At 34.8% G+C, this 26868-nt stretch overlaps 1 protein-coding gene across 4 annotated transcripts in view; it reads left to right on the top strand.

The window, feature by feature from the left end:
* The window catches only part of GABRG2 (gamma-aminobutyric acid type A receptor subunit gamma2), a gene marked incomplete at both ends in the record, with an annotated part of 122413 nt that overhangs the window by 26650 nt on the left and 68895 nt on the right, over positions 1–26868 (top strand). For 2 of the 4 annotated variants that reach the window (XM_082835210.1, XM_082835209.1), the window contains 5 exons: positions 1642–1793; positions 3481–3548; positions 5830–6050; positions 8315–8397; positions 10982–11119. In XM_082835210.1, the coding sequence (XP_082691336.1) occupies positions 1642–1793; positions 3481–3548; positions 5830–6050; positions 8315–8397; positions 10982–11119 (662 nt within the window). Of the gene's footprint in view, positions 1–1641; positions 1794–3480; positions 3549–5829; positions 6051–8314; positions 8398–10981; positions 11147–26868 lie in introns of all 4 variants that reach the window. The other 2 variants (XM_082835211.1, XM_082835208.1) reach the window with 2 other exon arrangements.

The following is a 26868-nucleotide window of genomic DNA, read 5'->3' as shown; positions in this document are numbered from 1 at the left end:
ATAATCAGCTTTCTCCTACCATATTTAGTCATCTATCTATTTATCTATACATATACATATGTTATATATGTATATATTTATCTATCTTGACAAATGAGTATAATTGAGTGTAATATATGGTTTGAGAATATGATACATGTTCGGGGTACTGTGGCAGTGATTAGATTTCTGACAAGATTCTTTCTTACCATATCGTCAAGAAAATAAACTGAAGATGAGAAATGGGATGAGAAACTTTATTTTGTATTTTTTTATTTCACCATAAGCAACAAAAGTAACCAGTATTTACTGAATATTGATAAAAATTAAAATGGCAGCTTTTGCAAGGTTTTACATTGCCCCCAGATCTGGCAAATAAAATCATTTTGTGTGTGGAGGGGAAGAGGATGGAGTTTGGGGCAGGGGAGAAGCAAACTATAGGAATTCCAGTATCCTTCCAAAATCAGCCTTAGTTTCTGGTCCCATTGTGGCTTTTCTGACAGGTTTTGGCATAGAAAACTGAATCATAGATTATTATGTCACTTTTTGATTATTCAAAATAGGTCATTTCACTTCTATGATTGTAGTACATTAACCATTAGTGTGAGTTTCTAGCTCAGGAGCTTTTGCTGTAATAAAGAGTGGTTTAAAGTCTACAGCTACATCTTTCTTCATAGTACCAGGTTCTTAACAATCAAAGATAAATGAACCGCCCTTGCTTTCAGTGCAAGTGAGGGGAAAAAAAAAAAAAAAAAAAAAACACATACACACACCCTGGAAGAAGGAAAGGCAGCAAGACTGAGCCTCTCCTTAGTAGTTCAGTTGAGGGGGGAGAGACTTGTCTGGCAGTTTGTGGGAATGAATCTAATTACTTACTCTTACTTTCATTAATAGGTTGGAGCAAGTTAAATTCTCAATGGAGGAAGAAGTAGACATTATGCCTGAACTCCTAGACCACATTATGATCATTTAAGCATTGCTTTCAGAAAAATAGTTGTGTTTTTTTTTTTTTTATGATTCAGGCCAGAGTTGTTTATTTTTAATGTTGAGCCTTCTTTTAATTTATTTATTTTTATTTTTGGCTGTGTTGGGTCTTCGTTTCTGTGCGAGTGCTTTCTCTAGTTGTGGCAAGCGGGAGCCACTCTTCATCGCGGTGCACGGGCCTCTCTTGTTGCGGAGCACAGGCTCCAGACGCGCAGGCTCAGTAGATGTGGCTCACGGGCCTAGTTGCTCCGCGGCATATGGGATCCTCCCAGACCAGGGCTCGAACCCGTGTCCCCTGCATTAGTAGGCAGATTCTCAACCACTGCGCCACCAGGGAAGCCCGTGTTTGTTTTTTTATAAGTTCTTTGTAAAGTTGGGCAGGTGGACAGGAAGAACATCAACTATGGAAAAGGCAAAAGTAACTGGTAAAACATGGTATACTTATAGATGGGAGGACAGAGCATTCTGGAAAACTGAATAGTATACTTTAATAGGTTTTAATCTACATCTTTAAAATTTAATTAGCTAGACTAACCCTCAGCTGAGAATCTTCACTGTAATCCAGTGTAACGCATTCCTATCATCCTGTTCATTGCTCCTTTCCTACCAGTGGTCTGTGAGTAAAAGTCAACTTGGATGGAGTCTTTATGTTTCTTGACCAATATTTTGTTTTCTTAGCCTCACTAGCCAAAAATCTGATGATGACTATGAAGATTATGCTTCTAACAAAACATGGGTCTTGACTCCAAAGGTTCCGGAGGGTGATGTCACTGTCATCTTAAACAACCTCCTGGAAGGATATGATAATAAACTTCGACCTGATATAGGAGGTATGTTAAAACCTTTTGTGATGTGTGTTAGATAAAAGCAAGTCTACCACATGAGGAGAAAGCATCAGCCCATTTCAATAACCAGAAGGATATAAATGATACTTTTACTAAATACTGTAAAAATAAAGAATGTATAAACAGCATTCAGGTCTGGGGGTAGACAGGGCACTGATAAGTTCAAAATGAAGAAAGATGATTTTCAAGTTAGCTTGAGAGATAGAAATTTAAATTTTCCTAGACATCTCAGACAAAGACTATAGAAGAAAAGTGACAACTTCTTTTTGAAGAAACATCAAAAACAAGCACATACTACTATATATAAAATAGATAACTAATAAGAACCTACTATATAGCATAGGGATCTCAGTAATCTGTAATGAACTACATGGGAATAGAATCTAAAACCGAGTGGATATATGTATATGTGTAACTGATTCACTTTGCTGTACACCTGAAACTAACACAACATTGTAAATCAACTATACTCCAATAAAAACTAATTTAAAAAAAAGAAAGGACATACTGCTTATATATAGCTGTGTAACAGACAACCGCAAAATTTCAGTGGTATACAGTAATAAGCATTTATTTAGCACTTTGCTGGGGGTGGTCTAATCTAAGCTCAGCCAGGTTGGAGCTGCTCATTTAAGAAAGCTGTACTCTCATTCCACTCCTGGGACCAGCAGACTAGCTAGAAGTATCCTCCTCATGACAATAGCAAAGAACAAGAGAGAAAATAGAAACTCATAAGGCTTAATGCTTTCGTCCATATATTATTGGCCAGTGCAAGTCAGATGGTCAGGCTCAAAGTTCAGAGGCAGAGAAGTAGCCTCACTGATGTGAAGGCAAGGGTACAGATGCAGGGAGGAGTGAAGGATCCAATCCGTCACAGAGACTTACAGCATGGCACTTCAAGGAAAATGGATAAAGATGAGAGAAATGTGCTTGTTGAATTGAAGCCCAGAATGAATGGTATTACGAATCCTCGTTCATTAAATGTTAAATGAAAATGGAGCATATTCATTAGGCCATGGATGTAATACTACATGATTTTTAATATCAGTCCTCTTTGACGAATAGGTGTGTATTGGGTTTCCATATGGTTTCCTCATATTATTTGATGAGTCACAGAATTCATTAAATCATTGAGGAAGATTGATTTTGTATTGGCTAGAGGTGAATGAGGATAAAGTATCATAAAAGGAATCAACAGGGAGGAATGTTTCAAAAACAATTCATAATACTTGTTGCTTTTTATGCCTCCATGTTTCTAATGCATATTAATTTCTAGATCACTAAGTAGCTATTTTTTTCTATATGGGCCCAGTCAAGTTAGAATGCCCAAATCAATTCTAGAACTTAAAGGAAAAATAATAAAATTCAGGATATCTGAGAGATGGATGAAGAAAATCTGAGCAGTGTTTTCTTATTTATTCATTTTTATATAGTCTTAAAAAGATAATCAGTTTCAAAACTCTGCTATGCTTTGTTATTGTATTTATGTGCTTAAGATACTTCTTTGAAAATAAATAGCTAAATGTAGCAAATTAGTCATTAGCAACAAGTTAGCTGTGAATAAATCACTTCTAATGTAGCAAAATAAGTCAATCTTTCTAGAATAACAAGGACTAAGCATTAATATATTATGCTTCTCCATATGCACATATTTCTATGGTTCTCTTTACAGTGAAACCAACATTAATTCACACAGACATGTATGTGAATAGCATTGGTCCAGTGAATGCTATCAATATGGTAAGTTTCTAATTGTTTGTCTATTTTATTAACATATTAGAGAGGAAATGTGGTAACACGGAAATAGCAAGGGCTATACCAACAAAAAAAATTTAGAAGGGAGAGAGAATCTTTCAGATCCTTTTTTATCCCTTGTAATATAAAGATAATTATTTTAAATTATTTGTTACAAAAATTAAATGTGATCATATGTATAAAATTACCTTGGGTAAATGCTATAATCTTAAAATTCAACACTCGCTGCTTATTTGGTAGTGCTCTACTACTTTTTAGAATATTCAAGGTGTGAAGAGGTCATAGTTTGCTTCAAATCAGAATTGTTTCTCAGAAGAAATAGTGCATTAGATTTAACAATAAATGTAACTTTGTTCTTTTATAAAGCTTTCTATCCAAATCTGAAATAAGAAATTAGATTGGAGCCTATATAGAATAGAGTAGAACATAACATAACATAACATAACATAACATAACATAACATAACATAACATAACATAACATAGTGATAACTGTAACTTTAAAATAGTGTTTGCCAAGCAAGCAATAAGGACGCTCTGCTGAGTCAGAGAGATGAAAAGCATTTATTGCTTTCAACTGGGCTGATTAAAAAAAAGTATACCACCACCTGCATACTCCATGCAAGTAAGTTTGCTTGTTTAACTATTAAACAAATGCTAACATGTTACTTCTTTACAACTAAAATTCTGATGCAAGTTGTAAATATCTAAGAAGAATCAGCTATATATGTAGTTTATTTAAACACAGAACTTACAGTTTCAGGAATACTAGTGCCCAGAACTACTGTCCCAGGATCACAGTTTATGAAATGCTGGTTTAAAGAATTTTAAACCTTTTGTTTGTGTGTGTGTGTTTGCCAAAATGTGGATCAAAAATTATTGAGTTACTCTACCTGTTGGCACATCACTGATTAGTTGATAAAGAATTTCATAGAAGAAGTTCCCCTCTCATTACTTGTGGACTGCAAATATGCAATTAACCAGTAAACAAAGTGGTATGACTTACTCCAGTGACAATGTAGTGAATTACAGTGAGATACAGGGGCAGGAGTGCAAGGATATAATCCAGAACAATGCAAATTAGTCAAAGGAAGGAGATTATAGTCTCATCCTGATTTTTTGTATTCTTCATCATACATGGTGGTGGGTTGAGGGGATTAGACTAGGAAATATGAATGACTCCCATCCCCCAACTCTCATATTCTAAGAACACTGGAGGTCATGTTCTAAGAACACCAAGGGTTTGTTCTTTAATTTTCTCATTTACAGACATGGTTAAAATAGAATTATAAAGTCATACTAAATAATATCTAAATATGATAGGCAAATTAGATCTTGGGTGTTATGATTCCAGGACTAATTCACATCACACTTTCTTTTCTTTGATTAAAGTTGCCACTTTAGTGATATATACGTACATGAGGGTATAATTATTACAGAGTCACTTGTCATCATAGCACTTTTTAAATATGTTCTGTGATAGAGATTAGTACAGTAGTAAAGATTGTCTTTTAATTGGTGCATTTCCTCTTGTTTATAAAAAGAAGACAACAACTGTAATAGTAAAAACTAAAAATAGTTACCTTACTTTGGATGTTTGCTGTCTGCCAGACAGGGCACAAAGTGCTTTTTGTGTATAGTGTATTCCCCTTTTCTATCTTCATACTGCCTAACAAGATAGATTCTCTAGGATCCTCACTTAATTGTGAGGTGAGGCAGCTTAGCTTCCAGAGCTCTGGTTTAGAACTGTTTTGAGAACGGTTCTGGACTTTCTTTTACTCTGTAGCAGTGGTTTTTGAACCTGAGTAACTGATCTCCTCAAGAGACAATTGGCAATGTCTGGAGATATTATTAGTTGTCACAACTTGGGGGTGGGGTTTGTTTTTGGCGCTACTGGCACCTTAGTAGGTAGACGCTAGGAATGGTAGTAAACATCCTAAATTACACAAGACAGCCCCCGTGGCAAAGAATAAGCTGGCCCAAAATAACATGAGAAACTGCTCCATAAATACCTAATGCAAACAACTGTGTCAGGGCTATGATCTTTTACCAGAATTCACTTAGGTCTATTTTTTCATAATGTATTGTCTACAAAAGATGGGTGAGTCTCCTTAGCCAAGCTTCTGCTTTCTTTTGGACTATTCAAAGCCAAAGTAGCTTTGCTTTGTTTTGGCATTGAGAACATATGTGATAAATACACACAAATGCTCTACAATACAATCCTACTGTATAAAAGATGTTCCATTTCATCTTTTTCTTTAAAACAGGAATATACAATTGATATATTTTTTGCCCAAACATGGTATGACAGACGTCTGAAATTTAACAGCACCATTAAAGTCCTCCGATTGAATAGCAACATGGTGGGGAAAATCTGGATTCCAGACACTTTCTTCAGAAATTCCAAAAAGGCCGATGCACACTGGATAACCACCCCCAATAGGATGCTGAGAATTTGGAATGATGGTCGAGTGCTCTACACTTTAAGGTATTCTTTTGGAAAAGGAAAGGAGTAATTGCTGGGAATAAAGCAAAGATCAATCATGTTCTCTTAAAACAAAAAGAACGAAAGATGTCAAGCCTAAATCAGGGTTGGCATGCTTGATCAAAATAGTACGTGATGATACAAAATTAGGGTTTTTTCTGTTATCAATGAACTTTTTCAAAGGACATAGGTATAACATTTTCTTTGATGTGAGAACTCTGTTTTCTCACAGGGACATGAGCCTAATAAAAAAGTAAGCACAGCAGATATTTAAATTATTTGTATATATTTTCAATAATAGTTATGAATAGTATGATTCTTCTAGGTCCTACTATCCAGGAACTTGTAGCTTCAAAATGGTTAATGTTAAATGCCTTTCTAACATATATTTTATGCCATAGGTAATATTCAAGATATAAAATATAATACTTTAAACTGAATCCAAAGCCTTTATCATCAGAGTTATATCAGTTACTAGAAAAAAGAGCCACAATTACAAAAGAAATTCATTGCATATATTTTGATTTCATCATGGGATTTATTAAATTAGATGTAAGGTAATGACTGGAATTAGACTCTAGTGGAAATCAAATTTTGTCTGCTAAATAAGAACTCAGTCTAACTTTTGAAGTATTAAGTAAAGTCACACTATCTCAAGTTCCTTTATCGTTCTCATAATACTATAGTCATTTTTCCACTTGTATTAACTTGCAGAGTCACTGTACAATATTAAATTATGGACCCCAGCTCAAAAATATCTCTCATAAGATTCATTCAAGATTTGAATGAGTTTGCCAGTCTATATAGAGAGATGATTTTATTCTTATCTATAATGGTTATCTATAATGATAAGCATTATCTTATCTATAATGAGTTATGAATATGTTGTTTATCTATAATGAGTTGCTTATCTATAATGAGTTATGAATATGTGTGTATACACATAGATATATATCTATGTACCTATCTGCAATCTACATTATCTTCAATTTTAACAATTCCAGTTTAATTTGGAGAAATGATACTAATAAAATATCTAATTTAATTATAATTTCACTTATGAATAAAACTAATCTTTTCTTTGGAAGAGCATATAATTACTGAGTGACAGTGATTAAAACCTCTAGCTTTGGAGACATAATCTTGGGTTCAAATCTCAACTATGCCACTAGATTTGTGACTTTGGACAAGTCCAAGTACCATAAAGCCATAATAACTCTTATTAAATGAGAGAAAAATTCACCTTACTCAGTGCCATGCAGACAATTAAGGGCTCAATGATTATTAATTATATCTTGAGATCAGTAATTGCTCTATCATACCATAGAAAAATAAAATCTCCCCAATTAAAATTTATTCTAAACTTTTAATATAAAATGTTTATAAAACAACTTTTATTACTTTAAGATTGATATCTGTAATTGTAAGAAATATAGGTAACAAATATGAAATTTAAAAAATCATCAACCCATCACCATTACAATTTAACAATATACTCATACTTCCCCAAAGGTGGTCAAAACATCTAGGACTCCTTTAAATTTTCTCCCTCCTAGAGTCCCAGGCTCTACTGGGAAAGAAAATCTGTATGTTTAGTAAGCACCTCAGAGGCAAAATAATTGAGACTCATTGGCAAACATTTTTCTGATATGTCTGTGTATATGTATTTAACATTTCTTGATTGCTATTAGATATTCTTCTACTCTTTAACACCCTATATAATGCCTTTATAGTGTTCCTTTGTAAGAATGCATAATACTCCATTGTGAAACATAGGTATTTTTAAACTCACATATAGTAATTTAAAGCTAACAGCTAACAAGTACTTATAAAGAGAAAGTTCTGCTTTAATTAGCAGATAAGATCTGAGAATTATCTGCATTCATTTACATGCAAACAGTGAATGAGTTTAAGTTCTTAAAACAGTTTGTTCTATTCAGTAAGTTAAGTGCATTCACTGAGCAATCTCATGTGTGCGATTAATTTGCCAAAAAAATTATGGGATGATAAATATTGAGTAAATGGAGTTGCAGGTCAACGAGATCCTATTGTTTAGTCTTTGAAAGTAAGTGGACTACATTAAGTCTTAAACAATTTTCTCCTGGACTTGGTGAATTTCTTCAGTGAGGATCACCTTTTGTTATCAATAAGAATGTGTGACATACTCTCCAGGAATAAAAACAAATGGTCACTAGAAATTGTGCTAATGTACATTTTTTAAAACAGTCTAAAATCTTTCTATTCATGTTTCATATCTTCCTATTTAGGTTGACAATTGATGCTGAGTGCCAATTACAGTTGCACAATTTTCCAATGGATGAACACTCCTGCCCCTTGGAATTCTCCAGTTGTAAGTAATACTCATTCTATATTCTGCATCCGCTCTCACCACTTAGTCTTTCTGATTGCAGTATCAGTTAATTGGGAGACTTAAACAGAATGCAAAATTGCATTAAGCAGTGTTGTTGAGTTTGAAGATTTTGACAATCTCTTTCGTCATAAAAAAGGATCTATTTTATCAGGAATTACGAATAGATTTCATTGAGGCATAAACTTTTAATAAGCTGGCAGTTGTTTCCTGGAGCCCTTTGTTGAGAAGGATTGTAAAGCTTGTCCTGGCCTCAGTAGAAAGAGGTAAATGTGCATTATACATCTCCACTCCCTCCACGGGTCCAGAAGAGAGTAGCAGTACATTTGCTAGTTGTTTTCTCCCTTTACATATCAGGACACACAGAGATCCAACAATGTTGTTTGTTCATTCCAGTTTTGATATATCTATAAAGATAACAAAATTGAAAATTACCTCTTCCACCTGGAGTTCTAGTAATACCTAAAACTAGTTATCTACCAGTGAGCAAAATGCTGATTTTTGGTGTCATGTGGGTCCAATTCAAATCCCAACTCCATCACTAAAGACTTGAGCAAATTACTAAATCTCTCAATGAGTTCATGACACAGGTGCCCAATAGAAATTATAAGACCTGCCTCACCTCAATATTGTTTTGTTGATATATGTAAAATGGTTGGTACACTACCTCACACATAATAAGATTTAATCAAAAGCTCTATTATTTTATTAATTATTATTATCATCAGATAATAGACTATAGCAAGAAGAGCATGATGATTCTAATACAAATTAAGCTTTAGTAACCTTCGCAGATATTTTCTGTCTGAATCGAAAAGAAGCCTCAGTTTCCCCTACGTTTGCCTCACTATTTGTTCTGCATTTGTGTTAGATTGCTCACCTCCTTCTTATTTTTGGACTGTCATTGTGCATATTGGGTAGAATGAAAAACTGGCTATGAGTTTTAAGTTTTTAATATAGGTATAATTTCCCAGCCAGGGAGTGATGGAGACTCCTAAGAACCAACTAAATCATAATAACAATACTTTCAAAAAAAAAAAAAGAAAGAAAGAAAAAAGATGAGAAAACCAATCACCTGTTTTCAATAAACATCATTTCCAGAGAGAACCGAAGGAAAACTTCACTGTATATTATATATATTGAGAAAAATTTCCATTATAAATCTTATTTCATATGTTCTACTTCATCCAAGAATAGAATATTTTTTAGTGAAAGCTTACCTAAGGTTTAGGAGATTGGATTTCTTTTCTTTTAATTTTCCAACTGGGACTACTCCTCTACTGAGTCAGCTAAACCTTAAGAAATAATGATTTCTATGCCATCAGATTCCTGATTGACAATTGTCTTCTGAACCCAAAATCAACTTAATATTACTTATTGCTATTAAAACAATTCAATCACCAACATGTTCTCCATAGGAAGTTCCTTAATATTATCATTCGTATTCTCAGTTTTCACCACATCCAGCCCTACCAGCGTGCTACCACCACTCAATAGCAATCTGGGGATTCGGCTTTCTTTTTTCTTTCTTCTTATTAATAAAATATAGTGGACAAAGAGTTGGACCAAAAGAAAGGAAAAAAAGGAAACAAGGGATTTTATTCCAAGAAGTCAATCAGCCTCCATAATCAAAATTACCTTTCCACAGCATTATTAGAAGACAAACAATTGAGAAGATTTCTAGTTTTATCATTTATCTATCTATCTTACTTGAGTTTATTCTGCAGCTTACTTATAAAATTATGTTTATGCATTTAGCAAATATATATTGACCATCAATTCCATGAAATAAGTATGATCATCATCCCCATAAGTAAATGAATAATTTAGAAGAAAAATTGAGAAAGCTTTCTGGGATATTATGGCTAGGAAAAGGTACTGATAATCATTATATTATCAGTGTAATATTTCTTTCATGAATGCTTTCTGTTGTTTTGGCTGAGCATAACTGAGCTGTAAGGAATCTACATAGTTCTCATTGGTATCTTCCCCTCGGCATTTCTACTTACTGCTTTTAGTTGCAGATTTCTGTGTATATTAAAATGAAGCCTCAACAAATTGAGATAGAGAATAATGTAAATAGTTGAGGTAATTTTTCCCAATCATCTTCTATTCCAAGGACATGCCCTGGGGAGGGATTTGAGTCTGCTTTTCTTCCATTATTTTCTGTTTTCTGTATGACTCTCAAAATCTTGCCCTGTTGACTCGGTTTCACCATAAACAATATCTTGCATATGTACTATATACTGGCTACTTTTTATATCTTACCCCAGACAATGTAAAGTATGTGTATAGTATATACAAAACCATGTATAGTATACCTTCTATGCAATTTAAGTGCTTTTCATGGGTAATTTTGACCTCATGGTTTTTAAATCTAATTTTCCATTAGGATATAGGAAATTGTATTGATTTTTCGTATGGTAATGCTCTTTAGTCCAAGATCCTCATCAAAGTCAAAACTATCTCTCTTGGTATCTCCCTCAGTGTCTTGTTCATAGAAGGTGGTTGCCACATATGTTCATTTTTAATCATTTAAAATGTGTGCTTTCTTATCTCATGGCAGATGGCTATCCACGTGAAGAAATTGTCTATCAATGGAAGCGTAGTTCTGTTGAAGTGGGTGACACAAGATCTTGGAGGCTTTATCAATTTTCATTTGTTGGACTGAGAAATACCACTGAAGTAGTGAAGACAACTTCTGGTAAGATGCACTTGAAAATAATTTTGAGTGACCCTTCCAGAGTTTGAATTCTGGTGTATATGATTTAGAAGCTTTCAACACTTGTCTAGAAATGATATTCAGAAAATTAAATGAAGTGTTTTCATTTTCTAGAGAAAATTATAATTGGTATTCTAGTATAATACATAAATATAAATGGATTTTATCAATTTAAAGCAAATTAGATTCAAATTGGATAAGCAAATTATTTGCTTAATTCCCTTATGAAAAATAAGTAACAGTTATTAAAAAGAAGAAAATACTTAATAGGCATAATGTTTCTTTTAAGAAATATATTTCATATTTAAAGTATCACATGGAGAAGATTAACTTCTCAAAAATGCAGAAAAGTGACCAGAGTGGATATGACTAATTCCATGTTCAGTAATTAAATATTTTGAACTGACTTCATCAGTGAATAAGGGACTGGGTTTTGGTGTCAGGCCTGGGTTCAAATCCCAACTCCATCATTTACCAGCTACATATTTTAAGAAATTACTGAATTTCTCAGGGGACCAGCTCTCACAGATAACCAATGTGGACAAAAGATCTGCCTCACAGTCATACTGTATGTATTTAAAAAAAAAAAAAAGGTAAAATGCTTAGAATGATACCTAACACTTAGCATTCAATAAGTAGTAGTGCCTAATAGTATTAGTTATAAATATCAAGTATGCATGGGACCTAATGTGGTCAGGACTTCAGTTTTTTTCAAGAGAAACTAAAAATCTATAGTATTTTTATATCAAATATCATAATTTTTAATGGTATTAATTGAAGGTGATTTAAAAAACCATGTGGGGTAAGTCAAACATATTTCCAGACCAGATCTGTCTCATGGGTGGCTATAGGTTAATACAAACCCTGTGCAATGCTGAGTGTGTATTTTTTTTAAATTTTTTTAAAAATTAATTTATTTATTTTTGGCTGTGTTGGGTCTTCATTTCTGTGCGAGGGCTTTCTCTAGTTGTGGCAAGCGGGGGCCGCTCCTCATTGCGGTGCGCAGGCCTCTCACTGTCGCGGCCTCTCTTGTTGCGGAGCACAGGCTCCAGATGTGCAGGCTCAGTAATTGTGGCTCACAGGCCTAGTTGCTCCGCGGCATGTGGGATCTTCCCAGACCAGGGCTCGAACCCGTGTCCCCTGCATTGGCAGGCAGATTCTCAACCACTGCGCCACCAGGAGAGCCCCTGAGTGCATATTCATATAGATTATTCCAGCTGCTCCTTTTTAAAGTTATGTGAATTTAAATGTCCTAATTTCAAATATAAACATTGTGTTCATAGCTTACCATATTAAGACATACTTTTTGTATTTGTTACCATGAATTAAGCTGTTTTCTATTGATTTATTTATGCATACCTGATTGTCTTCCTCCTGAAATTAATAGGACATATTTTTGTGTTGACTAATTTAGAAAAAGGCCTTGGTCTGTTGTACAAGGAGAAACAAATTACAGACCTAGATAGAAATGGAAATTTAAGATTCTACCTTCATAAGCATCATCCTCTAAATCAAAAACCTAACATTGTTTTTGGCATTTGCAGATTTCTTCAAAAAAAAAATTCTTATGTTGCAAAAAGAATCTGAAATAAAATCAAAGAAATGCTCTAGTTCATTTTTAAAATGTGGCCTTATGTTCGCTTATTCATTGGAAATACTGACCATCAAGTACTAGAACAGTCTTTATTTTGGTCCCAAAACAGATTCAGGACTGCCTTAGAACAGGTCTTCCATCTGTGAGACAGCACATGTAAAAATAACCTCTAAGTCTGTATGCTTCCAGAATAAGAAATTGGGCATTAAGTTCTGTTGTATATTCATATCTGTATAGTTATTACAGCACCCTAAAACAGAACCCACAAATTTATGACTAGCAGATCTTTTGTTCAGTCATTTAAGCCCAGAGTGGCGTTAAAACCAAACAGTGGTGAGGGAAGTGTTGGCTTTATATCATAGGGTTTGACATCATCCCCTTCCCAAAGTCTCAAACTGAGAATAATCTAGAGTATTTACTGTCTAATAAGAGATACATCCAAAAGAAAATACTCTATTTACTTAAAGCATGGCAAGAAAATTTATCAAGGTATCACAAGGCTATCACTCTTCCTAGAAAAATCAAAGCAAAACCGTATTGATATCAGATTTGATATTGAGTTGCATCATTTAATTGATTGTATCAACTCCTTGTGAATTTTAATATGGGGGTTAGCCTCCACCTTGGTCTTCTTGTACACTCCCTGCTCTTGCTGGTTTGTTTTTTGTGTGTGGTATCATTCCAGTTGCCTCTGGGAAGAGAAAGGGCTGAGTTGAAAGTTAACACCAATGCCGACAGGCAGCCTGATTATTGTGACAGTTGATTTTGTAATGATTGGAAGTTTCTGTGTGATCTTTGTTTTATTTCTGATGCCATTCTTACCTTCAAAGCATGGATCCATAACTAGTTAATATCTACAAGGAAGTTATATTAACAACTTTCTTGGGAAGTTATCAGAAGATCAAAATTATAGCCTTTTTGAATCTTGACCATTACAATAATGTGGTTTTCTCTTAGACTTATAGTAAATGTATCTCCCTTTGAGAAGCCTCTGTCAAAACTAGGACAGAATAGTGCCTAAAATTAGGCCTAGTTTACTGCGGAGATTGCTAACCTTCACTCATTCAAGTCCACCTTTCATGATTTTGTCATATCTAAGTGGTGACTGTACTGTGGGTTCCTTAGTATATTTGTTCTATAAATTGATTCCTTGTTATTAGTAAAATGATTTTTTTAAAGGAAAATTCACATTAGGACCATAATTGGAAAATGAGAAGCATTTGACATAAATAGAAATTGATATAAGAATATAATGAAAAGTGAACAAATGTTCTTAAATTTTAAGTGCACATATTTGTGTTCCCTGGGCTCTGAGTATGTGGAAAAAGAAAGAAAGAGACAGTAGAGAAAAGGAAGAGGGTAACTAGCACCAAAGTTAAACACTTCCTTGATTTAAACAGAAGGGTAGAAGAAGCAGGAAGGAATTTTCTTACACGTAATTCGAGGCTATGTCATAATTCTGTATACACCACCTGAATCATCTTTATCACCATTTATATGTGTGTCACTCCTGAGAAAAATATTGCCTCGGTGGTAGATTGATAAGACTTGAAGAATACCTTTAATTCTTGGTCAATACATCAAGATAGATTCTGGATCCATGATTTCTCTTCAAACCATCACCTCTTCCTGATTGCTCTGTATATGGTAATAGCACCGTCATTGTCCCAGTGAGCCAGGCGTGAACACTCAGAGTCACATGTCCGCCTCCCACATCTAATGAATCATGAAGACACGTATACCTCTGAAATATCTTGCATAACTGTCCTCTTTTCAGTTGCCATTGCCACTGTCCTAGTTCACGATCGTGTCTGTTCTCATCTGGACTCTGCTGGGAGCCTATTAAACTGCATCCCTGCTGTCAGTCTCTCTTTTCTACAGTCTATCCTTTATACATTAATCATAAAAGCTAGCACTTACTGAGCACTAACTACATGTACCATAGCAAACACTTGATATACATGACCTACTTTAATTCTCATTACCATAGTCATATTTAATGTCATTAACACTGAAGGTATCACTGCGGTTAAGGAAACAGACTTCTAGGGGTTCATTTACTTGCAGGGATCAGATTTGGCAGCTGGGACATGAATTCAGGTGGTTTGCTTTCAGACTCATGCTTTTAACCACTGCACTATTTTTATTCGCACTGTGTCCCAGTAAGTCTTCCTGAACCACGGCCTTCCTCATGTCCCAAGAATTCAGGAGATTCAATTAAGCACAAGCTATTGTTCCTAATATGTAAGCCCCTGATCTCAGGAACTTTCCAGCTTGGTTTTCTATGATTTCTCAGCTTGTGACAGAACTACTTTGTTAATATTTTTATGAATATAAATAGCTAATCCTATACACACATTGAATTTCAGTCTCCTTTCTTTTTTGAATGGCTTATCAACTCAGCCCTACCTTCTTTATGACTTTAAAACATAAAAAAAACAGCTTCTCTTCATTGAAACCTTTCAGACCTTAATGCCAGAATGCGCACTCTTGGAGCCAGACAGCTCAGGTTTGAACACTGATTTGTATACATTACTGAATATATCTAAGCTCAATATCACCAATGTTACAGGGTTACTCTCAGGATTAAGTAAGATAATCCACTGAAAATGCTTAAAATTGTGCCTAACACATAGAAAGGACTCAGTAAATGGAAGGCACCATCATCATCAGACTCCCCCAGGGCATTTTCACCTACTTTATGAAAACAGAATTTCCACCTTATATTTTTTTAGCAGTTGTTTTATTCCCTCTTTTCTGCCCTCTCATTCCAGTTAGTCATAGACTTCCCAGTGGAAGCCTTCTTTTAATCATCTTTGTATCCATGATGCTATTAGCCTGGTGATTCGCTTAGAGTTGTTGATTAGTAGGTAATTACAAAATGGATTGCTTGTGACAATTATATTGATAAAACCATAAAATTTCCCTCAATTAAATAAGAAATGCAGAATTCTACTATATATTTTTCCAGTACTCATTGTTTTCTCTCAAGTAGAAGACCTGTTCTTTCTAGTCATATTGCCATGGACATTTCACCAAATTATCTACACGATTTTTGGTATCAAGCAGAGCTTTGTTCCTGATGTTCTCATCCTGAGATGTGGGTTAGAAAAATGGGCAAATGAGTTTCTTAGGGGAACCTACATTCTTGGGACACCATTGCCATTATTATGAATCAAAAAGAAATATATCATGTACTTCCTACACTAGAAAAACGTTAAATCTTTTTTCTTCCAGTTTTATTGAGATATAATTGACATACAGAACTGTATAAGTTTAAGGTATACAGCATAGTGATTTGATGTAAATAGATCATGAAATGATTACCATCATAACTTTAGTGAATATCAATAATCTCATATACATAATAAATTAAAAAAATAGAAAACAAAATTTTTTCCTTGTGATAGTTAGGATTTACTCTCTTAACTTGTAAATATAACATATAGCAGTGTTAATTTGTCATGTTGTATATTACATGCCTAGTACTTATTTATCTTATAACTGGAAGTTTATACCTTTTGGCTACATTCATCCAGTTCTCCCTCCCACCACCCCTGCTTCTAATAACCACAAATCTGATCTTTTTTCTATGAGTTTGTTTGTTTGTTTTTGAAGTCTGATTGACCTACAACACTATGTTAGTTCCTGGTACACAACATATTTCTATACATTTCAAAATGGTCACCATGATAAGTCTAGAAAACCATTAAATCTTCCATATCGTCCTTAGAAATGTAAACATGATTGTTTCATAGTTTTTTGGCATTCCCATGTACATTAACTATTATATACTTCCTTTTTGTCTTTAACCCACCTTTTTGGCTTCGATTCCATGTGCAAGTTTTATTTTCTTGATTTCTATTACAAGAAATGCATAAATCCTAAAATAAAATTTAAAAAAGAACTCTGTACCACTAAGTTCATCTTACTTTTCAACAGTGGCATGCAGACCACAATTTTAGAAACACCAGCTCCGTGGATGAAGTCCATGTTCGTTGCTTGATTTCTAAAATATATGTAATCTACCCTATATCTTCAAATATTGCCCATTATTCTCACACCATATCCTTTATTTTCTTGAGGTTTTTTGGATAAGTTGAACCTATTTCACATCTTCGTGCTCATTTTTCTTAATACTAAGCTCAAGTTCAACCTTCTCTGCCTATATCATTGTATACATATTGGTCAAATAATTCTCCAAATAGAAAAAAAAATAGGGCTTCCCTGGTGGCACAGTGGTTAAGAGTCCACCTGTCAATGCAGGGCACACGGGTTCAAGCCCTGGTCCAGGAAGATCCCACATGCCGCAGAGCAACTAATCCTGTGCACCACAACTACTGAAGCCCGCACACCTAGAGCCCATGCTCTGCAACAAGAGAAGCCACTGCAATGAGAAGCCCGCGCACCACAATGAAGAGTAGCCTCCGCTCACCGCAACTAGAGAAAGCCCATGCGCAGCAATGAAGACCCAACACAGCCAAAAATAAATAAATAAACTAATTTTTTAAAAAGAAAAAAATAGCTCCACCTTCTAGGCTGTGTTTTAACTTATATGTCTTTGGCAAACACAGGTAAAGATACTCATCATTGACATAAACTATTGTGGGGGAAATAAAAAGAGAAATGAAAACATATATAAGTTAATGGTAATTGTTTTATTGAAGAGATTGGAATAAAAATATTAATAAACCTAATGATAGGAGAGAAGTAAACAACTGTAACCCAGTCCTACAGTCTTGGGTTACTTTGGAATCACAGTAAGTTGTGAGCCCATTTTAGTCAATAATAAACTTTTCAAACTACTTGAAGCAACCTAATATATTAAATGAAATCAGTGTGAAAGACTGCACAGTAATAGATTTTTATTTTATTTTTAAGCTTCAATTTAGAAAAATTAACTTTGGTTTCAGGAGAGGAAAATGAATGGATTACATAAAGAGCTGGGCCAGGAATGGCCATGGAGAAGTCACTTGCCCTTTCTGGGATGAAAATTCCTTATTTCTAAAGAGAATGCATTTGACTAGACGCTTCTTTAAAGTCCTTGGACTTATTTATAATCTTTGATGTAACCAAGGTTACACTATAGATGTCTCAATGTAGGAGTAACTTTCTTTATAAATTAATGATTTCCTAGAATGTTTCCCTTCATCAAGTTTTCAACAATTTCAAAGCAAGTCAAATGCAAAGATAAAGTCCTTTAGGCTTTTAACTTAAAAGAGATGACATTCCCACTCCTTTTTAAAAATCTGTTTTGTTATTAGTATATATATATACTGGAATATTCATGTACTACATTTAAAACTTCCACATTGGAATGCAAATTGGTGCAACTATTATGGAAAACAGTATGGAGGTTCCTTAAAAAACTAAAAATAGAGTTACCGTATGATCTAGCAATCCCGTTTCTGGGTATATATCTGGAGAAAACTCTAGTTCGAAAAGATACATGCACCCCAATGTTCACTGCAGCACTATTTACAGTAGCCAAGACCTGGAAGCAACCTAAATGTCTATCAACAGATGAATGGAAAAGAAGATGTGGTACATGTATACAATGGAATATTACTCAGCCATAAAAAAGAATGAAATAATGCCATTCGCAGCAACATGGATGGACCTAGAAATTATACTAAGTGAAGTAAGTTAGAAAGAGAAATACAAATACCCTATGATATCACTTAAATGTGGAATCTAAAATATGATAATATGAACTTATTTACAAAACAGAAACAGACTTGAAGACAAAGAAAACAAATTTATGGTTACCAAGGTGAAAGGTGGGGGAGGGATAAACTAGGAGTTTGGGATTAGCAGATACAAATTACTGTATATAAAATAGATAAACAACAAGGTCCTACTGTATAGCATAGGGAACTATATTCAATATCTTGTAATAACCTATAATGGAAAAGAATATGAAAAAGAATATATATATCTAACAAAATCACTTTGCTGTCCAGCATAAACTAGCACAATATTGTAAATCAACTATACTTGAAATAAAAAAAAAAGGTTTAACTATTAAAAAAATAATCCCACATTGGGGCTTCCCTGGTGGCGCAGTGGTTGAGAGTCTGCCTGCCGATGCCAGGGGATATGGGTTCGTGCCCCGGTCCGGGAAGATCCCACATGCCGCGGAGCGGCTGGGCCTGTGATCCATGGCCCCTGAGCCTGCGCGTCCGGAACCTGTGCTCTGCAGTGGGAGAGGCCGCAGCAGTGAGAGACCCGCGTACAGCAAAAAAAAAAAAAAATAATAATAATCCCACATTGGAATTTTAAATTCCAAGGTTGCTCTGACAGTACCTAGTGAGGAAATGGGGCTTCAGAGGTGGAGAGGGGCTGCACAGAGGAGTCATAGGAAGTCTAAGGAAGATTGTTTGTTTTCAAGGTGACAAATTTCATTTCTGCTTACATTCCATGGGCAAGAACTAGCTGTGTGTTCCTGTGGAGATAAAAATGGGTCTGGGAAGTGTAGCTCAGTTGTATGCTAGGAAGGGACAGTGGGTTTTATGACTTTCTAGCATCTGTGAAACATGCGTGACATCATTTTATTTCTCACAAGCTTCTCAGAGAAGTAATATTTTTCATTTTACAGATGAAGCAACTTAAGTTTAGAGGAGCTACGTAATTTGTTCAAGGCTATTCAATAGAGTTATTTAGCCAGATCCCAAGTTTTTACCCCACTGCCTTTCACAAACACATGAGGTAAAGAGATGAATCAATTAAAATAAAAATGTCATTTCTAAACTTGATAATAGCTACTTTTATGGAGACAGTGCAATGAAGTAATAGCATTTAATATGATAACAATATACATATATCAACAAAATGTTAACTTATAGGAATAGCAATTATATTTACATGGGGCAATAACATCAAGTGAGAAACAATTTAGCAACAATATTTTACTTTTTCAGAAACATATTTATTGCTTATAAGATATTATTATTCACTTCTAAGTGAACCTATGGATCACCAGGCAAATCTGGCCTTAACTAAGAAACTGTTGGATCCAGTATATTTGTATAATAGTGTTACTTGCAGAAAAGTCTCATCAGAAAGAAAACATAATAAAAGGATTGCATGACTACTATTTACAGTAATTTTGAGGACTAATATCTTATTTTGACATCTATCAAGACCAACCAGGTCAAGACAACATTAATTTTTATCCAAGTATATGGTGTTTCCTAATTCAATCGAAATTCTTCTTTTGCTACATTTAAAAGACATGTTCATCAATGTGACTGATCCAACTAAAAGAGCTCTCCTGTTCAGCTGCTGTCCCCAAATAAATGTAAACCATTAAATAATTTTTTAAAACATGAAAATGTGAGATGGTGGACACTGACTCTATAGACATTGTGCTCTGTACACAGACTCATTGAATGTTTCTTTCACTCTATTTGATGCAGTCAAATAATTCCTTCATCTTATTTTTGCATTTTCAGAAAATAATGCTATCCAGCATTGCAGCTATGCAAATTTGAGCATGTCAGAGACTGAAAAGGGCATCAAATAGCAGTGAGGAAAATAATGCTTTGGTTTTTTTAATTTTGTTTTATACTTAACTTTCTTTTCTTCAAAAGGAGGTTATTATGAAGGTCACAGCACACTGCAGGTGTAATAGCCTGGAAAAGCATTTCTGGGGTATACATGCTGGGGCTGAGCAGAATTTGTTCACTATTCTCATTTGCCACTCCTGAAGTCTATCTCGTTTAGGAAATCAAGAACAGTTAGTTTTATTAATCCAGGGCAGAAAGAGATCAGAAAAGCCCAAGGACTAGAGAATTGACATATATGTTAAGCATGACTAAGTAGATTATTTTTTTGCTTACTTAAAAAAAAATTTTTATTGAAGTATAGTTATGCCAATGCTGTGCCAATCTCTGCTGTACAGCAAAGTGACTCAATTATACGCATATATATTTCTTTTAAATTCTTTTCCATTATGGTTTATCACAGGATTTTGAATATAGTTCCCTGTCTGTGTTATACAGTAGGACCTTGTTTATCCATTCTAAATATAATAGTTTGCATCTACCAACCCCAAACTCCCAGTGCATCCCTCTCCCTCCTCCCCTCCCCCTTGGCAGCCACAAGTCTGATCTCTATGTCTGTGAGTCTCTTTCTGTTTCATAGATTGGTTCATTTGTGTCATATTTTAGATTCCATATATAAGTGATATCATAGGGTATTTGTCTTTCTCTTTCTGACTTCACTTAGTATGATAATGTCTAGCTGCATCCATGTTGTTGCAAATGGCATTATTTTGTTCTTTTTCTTTTTCTCCTGGCCATGCCTTGCGGCATGTGGGATTTTAGTTCCCTGACCAGGGATCAAACCTGCACCCCCTGCAGTGAAAGCATGGAGTCTTAACCACTGGACTGCCAGGGAAGTCCCCTTGTTTACTTTTATATATGGTGTCTCTGTTATTCAAGAAACTGACAGTGCTTCATGTTTAACATATAAACCACATCATAAATGTTTAATTTTTCACATTTGTCTCTGAATTGATCCACCCCAAAATTAACTACTCCTTGTTATACATCATCTCTCAGAATAATGTCAAAGAAATACTAAAAAATAGCATTTTCTCTAGTTCTTCTCCCCTACCCTCCACAAACCTAATTGTTTCGCCCATAAGCATTTCTCTATCAGCTCTATGAGATGGTATCTTTATTTGTGAATACTGAAATATAATAAATGACATTGATAATAAGACGAAAGCTTCAATGTAGATAACTGAGTTTACTGGAATAGTTTCCAAACATGATTTCTAATCTGCCTTTACTCGTATGACTTACAGCACCATCCACTTTGATGTTCATCATATCTACTGTTCACTGCTAAGTGGTGAAGAGCTTTGTAATATAAAAGACAATGTGTAATGCATGAGCTGTGAAATACCTCCTTGCTAAACATATAATGCAATCACGAACATTAATTGTAACCACTTAATGATTACATTTTCTAAGTTGGTGATTTCTTGTTACCAGTATTAGTGACTGAGAGTAAAATTAGATTGATAGAAAAATAAAATTTTAGGGCTAAATATCAAAAATTAAGGCCAGTTGTAATTTTACTTTGGGTAATTACTCCAAAGAGGTAAAAATCACTGTTTGTAAATTGGTAGTCAATTGTGTAACTACGGCCTATAGCACAGATAATTAGACATGGACAGAGTTAAATTTTATTTATTTCCGTCAACATTGAACAATTGAGAAATTTCATATGCAAATCTTAAACATCTTTACATCTTAAATATCTGGGTTGTCATTTGCATTTGAAAATGATTGGGTAGAGTTGAATTCTCACCTGTCCTAGTGGGTGAGGCACACAATCTCCTTTACCAAAATTCCTAACACCCCCTGTTGTATTTTCAGGACTATATGATTTTCTTCTTGAACTACTGTTTCCTTATTTTAGAAAGCTATATGCATCTCATTCGAACTATATATATCTCACTCGAAATAGGGGGAAATAAAAGATAATCATTTCCCAAATGAGAACAAATACGTATCTGTGGAAAGGAAGAATATTCATTTACTTTTAATAGGCAGAGAGAATTTCTATCACAAAATGATACTGTAAGAAATGAATGTGAAAACTATTAATCAACCAAGGTTTGCCTGAGAGTAGACAGTGAGTTGCAGAGAAGTGTCAGAACCTAGCCAACCTAGGTCTCACTTGCTTTTCACATTCTACAAATGGGTTTATTTATCATAAATATCTAGCATATGCAATGCAAATTGATTTTAAGTTCATTCAGTTTATCTCTACCACCTGCTTTCATGGAAAATGGATTTTAAACAGAGTTGTGAAGTTCTATATATGGACATCTGTGCATCTAGTCTTCTCTGTATTTTCCTTTTATTTTTTTCTTTCAGCTTACATCTAAGCAACTAAAACGTGTGTTGCAGTTTTCCTGCACATTACTGATTAGCAGCCTTGCATAGCCAATGAACACTTTTTCCTTCATCTTCTTTGATAAAATAAGGCAACTGGATATAGCACAAAAAAACTATGATTCCTTTTAAGCGTTTCCTTTGTGGTTGTGTTACCATATAGTTGAATGGCCCTGAGCAAGTCATTTTCTCCTTCAGCCCTCAATATCTTCATCTCAAAATAAAAAATTTAACTAGATTAAATGTGAAGGTCCTTTTCACCCCTCAAATGCTGTTCTGTATTTCCTGATATTTAGCAGCTCTGTCATAAAGCAAATGTCTGGTGGGTATTTAGGTTTTCCATGTTCCCATGAGTTCCTAAGAGAAATTTCTTCATGTTTTCTTATTCTGTAAAACTCAGCAATTAATAGATCTAGCTTATCTGTCAAGTATAGAGAACTCTGGGAGCTACTGTGGGGGAAGAGGCCCAGGGGTTTGCCATAGAGATGGTTGGTAAATTAGGTAAGGTATGAAAAAAATGAATTTGGCCTGGGAAAAACAGGCCCACCGTGGGTGTGAATAGCGAGGGTGGAATTTCATTGAATTCATGTGAATGAGAAATTGCAGAGGATGAAGATAGGACAATGGCTGTGACAAGGCTTTCATAGAAGAGAAAGAATAGACACCTGGCCTCCTCAAACAGAAATAACACTTGCAATCAAGAGCACATGGTATGAACTTAATTTATTATTTTGTGTTTAATTATATAAATTGGGCTGCTATGAATCAGCAGTCCATTAAAATAGTACTGATACTACCAACTCTGTAATAATAAGAAGAATATAATGTGCTAGCATTCGTAAGACCTTTATATATATATATATATATATATATCATCTCATTCACTTTTCACAGTAATTCTATAAGGTGATATTCATCACCCAGGTGGCATGATGTACAAGCAATCTTGTAGAAAAGTATCCAGAAAGGGTAGAGACTTCTTCCAAGACCATAGAATAAGTTACTAAACAGATACCTGTGTTTGCTGAGAGGCCAGTTTTCCAATCCAGTGATGACTGAGCTGTTCTGAATTTATGTTTGCAGAAAGACTTGTCCTTGGCTATATTTTTGCCTAGTGTGTAATTTCTCTTCTCTTTATTGTTATGGCATCTATCTATCTATCTATCTATCTATCTATCTATCTATCTATGTAAGTTGACTGCACACATGTAAGGTAGAATCAGACTGTATTTGTCAGGTCAAGCTAGACTATGCTATGATAGAAAATAACCCTCAAATCTCAGTGGTTTAAAATTTATATATAATATTATACATATTCTTGTATTGCTCTTTCCGCTGTGCTTTTTCATTCTGTGGCATGCCATTCTCAGAGTCAAAGGTGAACTAACAAAAGAATAAAATGATTCTTAAAGTTTCTGCTTGAAGAAGCAAGAAGAACTACAATTCTGCAGCCTGTGGAACGAAAACCACATTCACAGAAAGAGAAAAAATAAAAAGGCAGAAGACTATGTACCAGATGAAGGAACAACATAAAACCCCAGGAAAACAACTAAATGAAGTGGAGATAGTCAACCTTCCAGAAAAAGAGTTCAGAATAATGATACGATGATCCAGGACCTCGGAAAAAGAATGAAGGCAAAGATGGAGAAGATGCAAGAAATGTTTAACAAAGACCTAGAATAATTAAACAACAAACACCTAGAAGAATTAAAGAACAAACGGAAATGATAAACAAGACCAAAAGACAACCCTCAGAATGGGAGAAAATATTTGCAAATGAAGCAACTGACAAAGGATTAATCTCCAAAATTTACAAGCAGCTCATGCAGCTCAATAACAAAAAAACAACCCAATCCAAATATGGGCAGAAGACCTAAATAGACATTTCTCCAAAGAAGATATACAGACTGCCAACAAACACCTGAAAGAATGCTCAACATCAGTAATCATTAGGGAAATGCAAATCAAAACTACAATGAGATATCATCTCACACCGGTCAAAATGGCCATCATCAAAAAATCTAGAAACAATAAATGCTGGAGAGGGTGTGGAGAAAAGGGAACCCTCTTGCACTGCTGGTGGGAATGTGAATTGGTACAGCCACTGTGGAGAACAGTATGGAGGTTCCTTAAAAAACTACAAATAGAACTACCATATGACCCGGTAATCCCACTACTGGGCATATTCCCTGAGAAAACCATAATTCAAAAAGAGTCATGTACCAAAATGTTCATTGCAGCTCTATTTACAATAGCCAGGAGATGGAAACAACCTAAGTGTCCATCATTGGATGAATGGATAAAGAAGATGTGGCACATATATACAATGGAATATTAGCCATAAAAAGAAACGAAATTGAGCTATTTGTAATGAGGTGGATGGACCTAGAGTCTGTCATACAGAGTGAAGTAAGTCAGAAAGAGAAAGACAGATACCGTATGCTAACACATATATATGGAATCTAAGAAAAAAAAAATGTCATGAAGAACCTAGGGGTAAGACAGGAATAAAGACACAGACCTACTAGAGAACGGACTTGAGGATATGGGGAGGGGGAAGGGTAAGCTGTGACAAAGTGAGAGAGTGGCATGCACATATATACACTACCAAATGTAAAATAGATAGCTAGTGGGAAGCAGCTGCATAGCACAGGGAGATCAGCTCAGTGCTTTGTGACCACCTAGAGGGGTGGGATAGGGAGGGTGGAAGGGAGGGAGACACAAAAGGAAAGAGATATGAGAACGTGTATATATATGTATAACTGATTCGCTTTGTTATAAAGCAGAAACTAACACACCATTGTAAAGCAATTACACTCCAATAAAGATGTTAAAAAAAAAAAGAACAAACAAACAGGTGAACAATACAATAACTGAAATGAAAAATACACTAGAAAGAATCAATAGCAGAATAACTGAGGAAGAAGAATGGATAAGTGACCTGGAACACAGAATGGTGGAATTCACTGCCATGGGACAGAAAAAAGAAAAAAGAATGAAAAGAAATTAAGACAGCCTATGAGACCTCTGGGACAACATTAAACACAACAACATCCGTATAATAGGGGCCCCAGAAGGAGAGGAGAGATAGAAAGGACCTGAGAAAATATTTGAAGATATTATAGTCAAAAACTTCCCTAACGTGGGAAAGGAAATAGTTAATCAAGTCCAGGGAGCACAAATAGTCCCAGGCAGGATAAACCCAAGGAGAAACATGCCAAGACACATAGTAATAAATGGACAAAAATTAAAGACAAAGAAAAATTATTGAAAGCAGCAAGGGAAAAATGACAAATAACATACAAGGGAACTCCCAAAAGGTTAATAGCGGATTTCTCAGCAAACTCCCAGAAGGGTGTGGCATGATATATTTAAAATAATGAAAGGGAAGAACCTACATCCAAGATTACTCTACCTGGCAAGGATTTCATTCAGATTCGATGGAGAAATCAAAAGCTTTACTGACAAGCAAAAGCTAAGAGAATTCAGCACCACCAAACCAGCTCTACAACAAATGCTAAAGAAACTTCTCTAAGTGGGAAACACAAGAGAAGAAAAGGACATACAAAAACAAACCCATAACAATCAAGAAAATGGTAACAGGAACATACATATTGACAGTTACATTAAACGTGAATGGATTAAATGCTCCAACCAAAAGACATAGGCTTGCTGAATGGATACAAAAACAGTACCCATATATATATATATGCTATCTACAAGACACCCACTTCAGACCGAGGGACACATACAGAAAGAAAGTGAGGGGAGAGAAAAAGAATTCCATGCTAATGGAAATCAAAAGCTAGAGTAGCAATACTCATATCAGGTAAAATAGACTTTAAAATAAAGAATGTTACAAGAGACAAGGAAGGACACTACATAAGATCAAGGGATCAATCCAAGAAGAGCATATAACAATTATAAATATTTATGCACCCAACATAGGAGCACCTCAATACCTAAGGCAACTGCTAACAGCTATAAAAGAGGAAATCAACAGTAACACAATAATAGTGGGGGATTTTAACACCTCACTTACAACAATGGACAGAAAGTTAATAAAGACACAAACTATAAATGACACAATAGAACAGACAGATTAAATTGATATTTATAGGACATTCCATCCAAAAAGAGCAGATTACACTTTGTTCTTAAGTACACATGGAACATTCTCCAGGATAGGTCACATCTTGGGTCACAAATCAAGCCTCAGTAAATTT

Source organism: Leucopleurus acutus, assembly GCF_964270905.1.
Source record: "Leucopleurus acutus genome assembly, chromosome: 3".
Classification (NCBI taxonomy): Eukaryota; Metazoa; Chordata; class Mammalia; order Artiodactyla; family Delphinidae; genus Leucopleurus; species Leucopleurus acutus.
This window is presented reverse-complemented; position numbering and strand designations above follow the sequence as displayed.